Source organism: Manihot esculenta, chromosome 16 (genome assembly GCF_001659605.2).
Source record: "Manihot esculenta cultivar AM560-2 chromosome 16, M.esculenta_v8, whole genome shotgun sequence".
In the NCBI taxonomy this organism is placed as follows: domain Eukaryota; kingdom Viridiplantae; phylum Streptophyta; class Magnoliopsida; order Malpighiales; family Euphorbiaceae; genus Manihot; species Manihot esculenta.
Genome location: NC_035176.2, coordinates 6751931 through 6763315, shown reverse-complemented (window position 1 = coordinate 6763315; position 11385 = coordinate 6751931). Strand labels below are relative to the sequence as shown.

Here is an 11385-nt window from a genome sequence, read left to right as displayed (position 1 = left end):
CCCGGCATGTCTAAGTAAGAAAGATAGGGGCTAAATGGTGACAAGTTCATCCTTGTTGTGAAATGTTTGTGTTATGGCGCATACATGAAAGCATGATTTAAATTGATGTTTTATTATTCTGCTCACTGGGCTCTAGTAGCTCACCCCACTCCCTTTATCCCCAGAGTTGCAGGTACAGGATAGATCAGGAAGTCGGCTAGAGTGAAGTTCAGTCATGTATGTTGTAATGGATAGTAGTGGACATGAATATGATGTAATGAGTAATTATGACCATGTAATGTAATGAATGATTTGATGATGTATTGAGGATTATAGTAATGCTTGACCTAGAGGTGTGTGAATCCCCATGATGTACAGAGTGTTTAATGAGTAATGATGTTAATGACCATGATTATCCAAGCTGATATGTATGATGATGATACCCCATTGGAGTATTTGATGAGGACTCCAGTGTGGGGTTTATGTATGATTTTGTGCATGCACAGGTTTTGCTTGGATAAGATAAAAGAAAAAGAAAAAAAATTTTACAGATCATGTATATGTTGTTATGTATGGGATTCCACAGGTTTACAGGAGGTATGTAGGCTTGCTACGGGTCCCGGCGGCCTTAAGCCGATCTGGATCCTAGCGCCGGTAACGGGTCGGATTTTCGGGTCGTTACAGCATTCTTCCATATTGTGGTGGTTCCAAAGGACTTTCACCATCGGGATTTCCTTGTTTCTCAGCTTTCTGATCTAGGTGTCTAGGATCCGTACTGGCTGCTCAACATAGGTGAGATCTTCTTGGATCTCCACATCAGGCTCACTAAGAACCTTGCCCGGATCTGACACGAACTTTCTCAACATGGAAACATGGAAAACCGGATGGATTCTTTCCATTGAAGCAGGTAAATCCAGCTTGTACGACACATTCCCAATCTTTTGCAAGATTTCAAAGGGTTCGATGTATCGTGGGGCTAGTTTACCTTTCTTCCCAAAGCGAACCACTCCTTTCATTGGAGACACTTTGAGCAATACCAGATCCCCCTCCTGAAACTCTACTTGCCTTCTGCGGATATCTGCATAACTCTTCTGTCTGGTTGCAGTAGTCTTGATCCTTTCTCTGATTATGGGTACCACCCTGCTGGTGATCTCTACTAGCTCAGGCCCTACCAAGGCCTTTTCTCCAACCTCCTCCAAACAAACAGGTGACCTGCACTTCCTTCCATACAAAGCTTCGTATGGAGCCATCCCGATGCTAATATGATGGCTGTTATTGTAGGCAAACTCCACCAAAGGTAGATGCTGCCTCCAAGAACCCCCAAAGTCCAGCACACACATTCTAAGCATATCCTCTATTGTCTGGATGGTCCTCTCCGACTGTCCGTCCGTCTGTGGATGGAAAGCAGTGCTAAAATCCAACCTGGTACCCATGGCATTCTGTAGACTCCGCCAAAACCTGAAGGTGAACTGGGGTCCTCTATCGGACACTATTGAAACAGGAACCCCATGCAGCCTGACGATCTCATCAACATACACCTGCGCTAACTTGTCCACAGAATAGCCACTCCTGACAGGGATGAAGTGAGCAAATTTGGTGAGTCTGTCCACAATCACCCATATGGAGTCCAATATGTTGGACGTCGCCGATAACCCCACTACGAAGTCCATAGCTATATTCTCCCATTTCCACTCTGGAATAGGTAGCGGGTTAAGCATTCCAGCCGGCTTCTGATGTTCCAGCTTCACCCTCTAACACACTTCGCAGACTGACACAAACTGTGCCACTTCTTCCTTCATCGCTGGCCACTAATAAACTTTCTTCAGATCTTGATACATCTTGGTGGCTCCGGGGTGAACGCTGTATCTTGCATTATGAGCCTCTCTCATAATGTCTCCTTTCAGCCCTACATCATCTGGTACACACAATCGGCTCCCATAGCGGAGGATCCCCTTGCTGTCAAATCTGAACTCACTATCTTTGCCTGACTGCACAGTCCTGGCAATCTTCACTAACTCGGGGTCCTCATGCTGTTTCTGAGCCACCTGCTCCAGAAACACGGGTGCCACTCTCATCTGAGCAATCAATGCACCTGTACCAGACAACTCCAACTATAGACCTTCATCAATGAGCTTGTAAAACTCCTTCACCACTGGCCTCCTCTCTGCCGTGATGTGGGATAGACTGCCTAGTGACTTCCGGTTTAGGGCGTCTGCCACGACATTCGCCTTACCCGGATGATACTGAATCTTGCTATCATAGTCACTCAGCAGCTCTACCCATCTCCTCTGTCTCAAATTCAAATCTCTTTGACTCAGGATGTACTGCAGGCTCTTATGATCTATAAATATCTCATATTTTACCCCATAGAGGTAGTGCCTCCACATCTTGAGTGCAAAGATTACTGCTGCCATCTCTAGATCATGTGTGGGGTAATTCAACTCGTGCTTCTTTAGCTGTCTAGAAGCATAAGCGATTACCCTTTCATTCTGCATTAGTACAACTCATTTAAATCATGCAAATATACATACATTAGCTCCTAGGGGCTTCAAACTATCTTATACCCCATCTACAACACATCAAACCACACAAAACCAACATACATTGTCCATAAACCAACATGAACCCAAAAACTCATAAAACCCTACACATGCATTTCTACTTCAAGAATCAACTTAAAACTTGTTAAAAACATATAGTGAGCTCAAGATCGGCCCTTACCTCTTGAAGATCGAGAGGAAAACGACCCTAGCTCGAAGATGGGAGAGATTTGAGTTCTTGAACCTCAAAGCTCCAAAACTCGCTTTAAACTCGAAAATCTTCAAAACAAGATGAAAACTTGTGAAAACTCATAAGAAAAACATGAAAACTCGAAGGGAGAAGCTCAAAACAGAGGAGGGGCGGTGGAGAACTCACCTTGGCCGAAAACGGGAAAAAAAGCTTGCCCGTTTCGGCCATGGAGTCCTTTTATAGGGTTGTCCTTACCACCTTTCGGCGACCTAACGTGCCCCCACAACGCATGCAAGTTCGGCGGCCGAACATGAGGTTCGGCGGCCGAACCTTGGCTGATTCAAACAAGGCTTTCGGAGGCCAAAAGCGCTCCCAAAACCTCCCCATGTTCGGTGGCCAAACATGACTTTCGGCGGCCGAACCTGGCAAAGTCTCCAAAGCCCTCTCCACTCAAAACTTGGATTTATTTTTATTAAAAACATAAAATACATCAAAACATTTTATGAAAACATGGTTTTACCCTTCTAGAGGTCTCCGACATCCGAGACTCCACCGAACGGTAGGAATTTCGATACCGGAGTCTAGCCGGGTATTACAGCCTCTGTCTGAGTTCTTGGGGTATCAATGGAAGCGTTCTCTCTTACCATTGGAGCCATAAATGAGACCTCTTCCCGAGCCTTATATTGTTCGATAGTAGCCTGCAGCCTTTTAATATAATGGAGTATTTACTCGTTATTCAAATTATTGAGATTTGCCTCGTTGACCATAGAAGGCGTGTTTTGTACATTGCCAGGAGTGAAAAAAATGATAGCGCTTTATTAGCAGTAGTTTGTGAATTTTTAGCTATTTCGAGAAAGGAAGAAAATAAATATTTCTTTTTAAGAGAAAGAAAATAAGAGACTGGTTTTAATACAAATGAATTCAATAGAAATCCCGACAATGGAACTAAATAATGTGGCTGAAACAAAACTATGCGTGATTAGTCACTATACAAGAAAGAGAATATGACGCTCATGTCAGTAAACTGAAGAAAAAGAGGAAGGAATTGCTTAGAATTCAAGAGTAGTTGTGTAAGAATGTGTATCTTGATATCTGTGATCATTAGTTTTTATATTATAAAAAGATGGAGTTAATTATTATATTACCTGAAAATCTGGTTGGTATTGGCTAATTGATAGGGGATCCCGTGATTATAGGCGTAACGGAGATCTAATATCTAATATATAATATCCTTTAATAGTAACTTCCCGTGGAGTCTTCCCCTTTAGGTTGAGAGGACAAGTCTTGATGAAGAGGTGAGACCTGAAGCGTCCAAATCTTCTTTTCCCTCGATAGAACCGAGTATCATCTAATCAGACTTTTGACCTAATTTGAATGATTATTGTATTATATCATGTATCAACTTTTGCTTCATTTTCATCAATGGCTATACTAAAAAAGCCAATTTGTTATTCCCTTGTTAGTGGTTTTTCTTTCAAGTTGTTTGTGTGTTAGAGCTGCAAATGAGTATATACCAGCAGTGGGCGATCTGGTCATGCGAAGAGATGGTCTAAGGTTGGCAATAGAGTCATTGAATAAGTGCAATGAACTGGAGAATTTCCCATTATAGGTAGCCCGAGAACTGCTGGTTGCTTTCACATGCACAAGGCTTTTCCACAAGCTGAAAGGTAAGCTTCCTGCTCTATTTTTCTGGTTTACTATTTGTTTTTGCAATGAGCATTTATATTTTGAAAAAAAAAAAATTTTTTTCCTCAGTTATAGTATAATTAATATATTTATTCCTCTATTTTTAAAATCCAACGCTCTAATCCCCTGAAATTTAATTTTATTAAAATTAGAGCTCTCTCCATTCAATAATTTTGTTAAGTCCATAATTTAAACTTACTAAAAGGAAAGAGATTAAAATATAGATTCAAAAATTCCTTTACAAATAAAAAAAATTACTTCCACCCCTCTAATCTCCAAATCCTCTTTATCCCTCTTTCCCCTTGTCTGAAGTCGCCAGCTCATTTCAAGTGGCCATCCATTGCATGCAGCGCTGTTCGCATTAGTCGTTGCAATTATTACAGCCTTGAACTCGCACGCAGATAGTAGATCGTCACAACCATTACAGCCTCGTACTCGCACATAGATCGTTGTTTATCACTGTTGCTCTACCGCACCTTGTCAGACCGTCACTTCTCATGGCTGCTCTATCGCTCCTCATTGGACAATCCACGGCTTTATCTCAGTGAAAGCATCTTGCTACTTAGTAACTGATTTTGTGTTTTTGTTTAAATAATTTTGAGCGTATTCATTGATCTGTACAACTATCAAATGATTTGCGTTTAGTTCTTTCATTTTTTGAGTTTTTTTGCATTTGGATTGAAGAATATTATTGATAAATGTTAAATTTGGGTGTATTCCAATTGATTTGAAATTAAATTTGAGGACCGAAATGTTGATTTTTAAAAAAAGGAATTTGTTCATTTATTTTTTTTATTAATGCAATTGTTTACGAAGGAGTCAAATTTTGATAGAATTAAATTTTAAAACTAAAGTATTTGAGTTTTAAAAATAAATAGATAAATTTTTAATTATATTATACCTGATAGACTAAAAAATAATTTTATTATCTATTTAATAGGTTTGTGAAAAGATATATTTGCAGCTAATGCATTATTTTCCAGCAAGAGTTAGCACTCATGCAATAACTACTCTCTGAGTAGACCTAAACCAGAGAAGGAACGACACCCCAAATCCATGGCAATCCAGCGAATCATGCTCAAGGAACATGGACACTTATGCTGCCAAATGCCCTAAAGATGGCAAGAAAATCGGACCTTTTGGCCCAGATTATGGGTTCCCTTGCTTTGAATCAACCATTTATTTATCATGACTATACTACTCTGCAAGGGCCTTATGAGATTAATCTTAAAGGTAGATTTTATGGTACATGGGATTTGGAATGAGAAAGGATCCTTGAGTAAAGTTTCTTATCATTCTGCGAGCTGGCAGAAGGAAATTGGAAAGGGCAGTTGGGTTTTCCATCTTGTCTTGAAAACTTTCAGCAAAGTATTCATGGTTGATGCTTTACTTAAGATCAGATGCCAGATATGGACTTTTCAAATCCGACTTGAAACATACTCTTCAAAAGTTATCAACATAATTTTCAATCTCAATCCCACTCTCACAGTCTACATATGGAAAATATGATGCTTAACCAATAAAATACTGCGATTCACCATGGTGAACAGTGTTGGTGTCAAAATGAGTAATCACTACAAAAAAACATTATGAAATTGCGATCAAAATTAGCAACTAAATTTTTAGTTGCTATATAACAGCCAATCAGCGACTATTCTACTACTACCTGAATAAAATAATCTTTTTATTTAACAAAATACTCGGCGACAAAAAAATGATGTGGTCACTATTTAGCAACCAAATATTAAATCTTCACTAAATTTAGCAATTGTCACTAAGTTTAGCGGGAATAAGTGACGCGAGATATTTGCGATGAAATTACAATAATTTTTTAACGAAAATATTAGAAATCAAATAGCGACTAATTAGTTTGATTATGAAATTAATTATTAGCCAAACTACGTCATTTTGGTAACCTATTCTAAGCCAAGCTCCTTCTTTATTTTTTTCTTCTAAGAATTGCATCCCCTTTTGAGTTTCTGCCCTCACCATGATTCTGAGCAATCCACCGTCAGCCGTCGTGATTCTCCACAAATCATTACTACCGTAGCATCGTGTCTTTGTGTCCTCTGCCCTCACCTCGCATCCTGGTGTCACGTGTCCTCTACCCTCAGCTCCACAAATCCACCGTCTGCTCTAAGAATTTTCACATGATCCATGAATTGTGTGGATTTCATCATTCACTTTCTATATTTGGTTGATTCAACTTCTGTAATTATATTTTGTTCATTCACTTCCTATAATAAATGCAACACTGTTTATTGCAATGACTCAATCTGCAATCTGAGTCATGTCCTTCTGCAAGTTTTCCTTAACAAGCAAAACAAGTATGGAGGCACTTGGCAGTTGACACATGTATTACATACAAATGTAGATACCGGAATCACCAAACTTTAAACTAATGTTCACTTTAAATGTAATCTAAGAAAGGTGTCCTAGCAGTCAGTTCTACCTAATGGACATAGGAAGTTGTTTGAAGAAAATGGACAACCTTGTGATGGAAATGTCAGTTCAGACGTTACTCAGCGAAATTATCTTAAACCGAAATGCAAGGTCTCCTGGCAACCTTCATGTCTGTCCTCCTAACAAGACATTTGCCAATGGAACATGTGTAGATCGAAATCACATTGCTGGTTTCTTTATGCAGCCTATCACTTGCATTGTTCTCCAGGGAGTATAGAGGATCTTGAGGTGCCTTACAGTTTGTGTGATCCATCTAGCAATCCTTAGCCTAAAGAAATATTGCAGATCTTGCCACATCTGGTTTGGGGTCAGTATGGATATCCAACTAATTGCTAATTGCTTCATTTTCATGACAGCCTAATAGATACTATCACTGCAACTCTTTCCATAGCTTAAACCATCACATGTGTATTGAATTTCCATTTTCATTCACCTGATAAGCAAATTATGTCGTTACGATTCACCAAGTGTCGAATTTCTTTGTAGGTCAATCATTAGACATTAACCAACTTAAACTGCTGCAACTAAAGCTATATTACTATATTGTTTTGTAAGTAACACCAAGCATATTGAAATATCATATACTAATGGACAGATTGAAGGAACACATAAACCACAACAGCTAAGTAATTAGAAACAGAGAACCATTATTTGCTACAAAATTATTATTCCTCACCTTGGTCCTGATAGAAGAGATGGCAGTATTGGAGTTGTAGTTCCTAGCTCTGCATCTCTTGTTGCTGCTATTGGATTATGGATTGTGTAGTCTAAGTCAGTTTCCATATCCAAACTGCCTTCTAAGACTTTGACCACAACTGACATGGAAGGCCTCCTTTTGTAATCACTTTGCAGACACCAAATTGCAACCTTCATCATCTGTACAGCTTCTGGCCTGTATAATTGCATGTTATTGCTTCTGTCAACCATATCCATCAATTGACCCTCCTCTGCTTTTCTCATGAAAATTGGGAGTAAATGGATGCATTCCTCGGGCTGTGATCTATCTAAGTTTTTCCTTCCACAAACTACTTCCATCACTACAATACCAAAACTATAAACATCTGCCTTCTCTGTGATTATTAAGCTAAACAATTCAGGGGCAACATAGCCAGGAGTTCCTCTCATCGTGGTTACCACTTGGCTTTGATCCCTATCAATCAACTTGCACAAGCCAAAATCTGATATCTTCGCACGAAGTTCTCCATCCAATAGTATATTTTGGGGTTTGATATCCAGATGTACTATTCTCTGTCTACATTCTTCATGGAGATAGGCCAGTCCCTTTGCTATGTCTAGGATAATTGTCCTCCTAGTTTGCCAGTCTAGAGGAGGTCGTAGCATCGGTTCCTTGCAGAAAATCCATTTGTCTAAAGACCCATTACACATGAACTCATATATCAAGAGCCTGTGCAATTTTTCTGCGCAGAAGCCAATTAGCCTCACAAGGTTAACATGGTGGATGCTTCCTATGGTCTTGACCTCAGCCAAGAATTCCTTCTTTCCTTGCCCCATAGCATCAAGACGTTTGACTGCAATTTTATCTCCATTTTGAAGGGTGCCATCAAAAACTGATCCAAACCCTCCTTGTCCAAGCTTTTCTTGAAAATCTCCTGTGGCCAGTTTCAATGCTTGATAAGTGAATCTCATGGGCATTCCCGATAGATTATCGAAGTTATCTTCCATGCCTTCCTCTTCATCCCCTTTGTTCCTTAAAAGCACAAACCAGAAGCCTGTGGCTAGAACCACTAGAAGGAATGCTCCGACAATTGATCCTGCTATTATTTTATAGTTGACATTTGACCTTGAAGAACCTCTTCCATTTTCTTTATTATCGAGCGATTTGATGAAGGCATATGATTTATAATCGTTCTGTGCGTCTCTCTCATCTATGAAATAAAGAACTGAAGAAGGTATAAAACAATCCCCGAAGAGAGAATTACTACGTTGCCGAAAGAAAGCAACTCTGCATGCACAAGTTTTCAAGCATTCCTTCTTACAACTCTCTATATCTGTTCCATTCAGAGCTGCTGCGTCATCGTCAGTATAACTGAAATGGGACAGATTTTCATATGAAATAAGAGTATGATGTTGAAGATTATCACATGTCGTTGCATTAATTTCCGCGCATCGGGATTCGCCTTGAGTATTTGTCTGGTTGTCTTGAGCAATTCCTAGTAGACATGAGCACCTTCCATTTGAGCAGAGTTCATAATCACGGCATACTGTGGGGTAATCGCATTCCGACAGAAATCTAGTCAGCACATCATTTGTGTTGTACGGACTTGTAGAATATACAAGGAGATGCCCATCATGTCTTAAGAACAGTCCTGAACTATTATCGGCACGGGCGTTTATAAAAGGCCAAGGCGCCCCAAGCGCAGGTGCATTGATGTACAAAACAATTTTAGATCCGTCGTAGTTTAGTTCTATGCTTTCAACGTTCCCACCATAAGCTAAAGATTTAAAGTACATCTGCGGGACATTATTAGCTTGGTAAAAGCCAAACAGACCTTGGGAGGTCATAGATAGATAATAATTTCCCTCGGAGATATTGGTATCTGAAACACTAGCCACCATCTTCTTCCCTCTCACCAATTTCTGCCCTGGAAGTAGTGTGTCTGTTGGATGATCAAAAGATTGCCAAATAGTGTTATTATTGGAATCATAGAGGACCAGGTTTCCATTCTCCATCATCTTCATACCTGCGACAGACTTGTTAGATGTGTTGGTTGACCAAACCACACTTCCATCTGTATCTCTCAGCTCCAAATTTCCATCAACTAGTAACTCCAACGTTGCGTTCTCACCAACAGGTTTATTTCTATTTGCTGACCATGTCTTGGTAGGAGAATAATAATAATAATAATAGTTATCTCTTTTATAATTACTCCACAATGCAACAGCAAGAAAGAAGCGACCATCACCATAACCAGCAGCTGGGTAAAATGCAAAAGCGTAACCAGTTACTGCAGAAGTAAATGTTTTGTTTTGTAATAATGCAGCACTAATGCTTTTATCAGAGAGGATTATTCGTGCAGAAGATACAGATGATAGGGGCAAATCAGTGCCATGAGAGATAGACAGTAGGGATATATTATTATTGGTCCATGATGTTGGCGTTGATACTTGTGGTGTGGGAAATTGAGCTGCTACAAAAAATTCAAGAAATAAGATGATGATGATGAGAAGCTGCATACCAGGCGTAGAGTGTATGAATTACAATTAAGGATGCAAGAAACAAGATGACGAGAAACGCCACAGCAACTTCCAAAGTCCAAATAGGAATAGCAATGAGTTTGTGCTTTGTTCAACTTGATTAATGTAACAGTCAATACTCGGTGGTTGTGCGAGGAATAGAGGAAGATATTTTACTCATTCTTGTCCCTTGTCTTGTTGTCAAATTGCAACTTGCAAGGACTTTTAATTTTCTCCGCCGGCTAAGTTGACTTAGGATCTAAGAATTAGAATAATCATTAATTTTTTTATTTTAAAAATTATATTTAAATAAAATTTTAATAAATTTCAGTACAGTTTTGATTTCGATTTTGATTTTTTTTAATTTTTTATTTTCAATTTCAATGTACATCATTTTACAAATGAAATTATAATATTTTTACTTTTATTAATATTAAATAACTAAAACAAAATTATAATATTCTTACTTTTATTAATATTAAATAACTAATATCAACATAATAATATTAATATTTAAATAACAATAGTATTAATATTAATATATATTATATATAATTAATATTATTATTTTCATCTTATAATTTTTATTTATTTATTTTAATTTTTTAAAATTATTTATTTTCTTTTTTTACACTATAATAATATATAAATTAATTATTATAATTTTATTTTATTTCAAAAAAAAATTAAAATATTTTTAGTATTTAATAAAATTTAATATTTTTAAAATAAATATATTTAAAAAATTAATAAAAATTTTTATATTTTTTAATGTATATTAAATATAAAATAAATAAAATGATAATACGGAGGAAATATATTTATCCAGTCTTCCCATGATATTATGAATAATTCACATAAAAGGTTAAGAGAATTTGAGGTTAGAAGACTTGTAATGTCATTTCCAAATGAAGGCGTCAGTATGTAGCCATCATTACAGCTGCTAAGGCGGTGGAGAAGAAGGGGGGGGGGTTGGGGTAAGGGGGAATTTCCCTTCTCTTTTTAGTTTTATAATTTAAAATTAATATTTATCTAAAAAAATTAAATTTTTTTCTTTTAAAAAATGGAAATAAATAAATATATTTAATTTTGGTATTTAACCTTATTTGTCACACTATTATATCCATTGAAAAATCTTTTTGTACTATGGAAATAGTGAATAATTTAATTAGTTATATAATAAAATGGACTATTAATAGTTTGTTGATTATAGTTAAACACATATATAAAAAAGTTATCTTTGATAATATTAATAATTAAATTATTGTGTAGATATAGAAATTTTTATTTTATTAACATAAAAGATACCAATTTTTTTTTATATTAACTTAT

The 11385-nt window shown here is 37.4% G+C and overlaps 1 protein-coding gene across 3 annotated transcripts; it reads right to left on the bottom strand.

The window, feature by feature from the left end:
• Positions 1-4532: 4532 nt before the first annotated feature.
• Positions 4533-10308, bottom strand: LOC110603199 (G-type lectin S-receptor-like serine/threonine-protein kinase SD2-5). Of its 3 annotated transcripts, none has more exons than XM_043951645.1 (2): positions 7535-10308; positions 4533-5969 (listed from the first exon to the last, which is right to left on the bottom strand). In XM_043951645.1, exons 1-2 carry the CDS (start codon positions 10051-10053, stop codon positions 5954-5956), a joined length of 2535 nt encoding a protein of 844 aa, XP_043807580.1. In that variant the 5' UTR covers positions 10054-10308; the 3' UTR covers positions 4533-5953. The 3 variants fall into 3 exon arrangements, with proteins under 3 accessions (XP_043807580.1, XP_043807579.1, XP_043807581.1); XM_043951644.1 differs by lacking the exon at positions 4533-5969 and adding an exon at positions 6111-7376; XM_043951646.1 differs by lacking the exon at positions 4533-5969 and adding an exon at positions 6111-7291.
• Positions 10309-11385: the final 1077 nt, after the last annotated feature.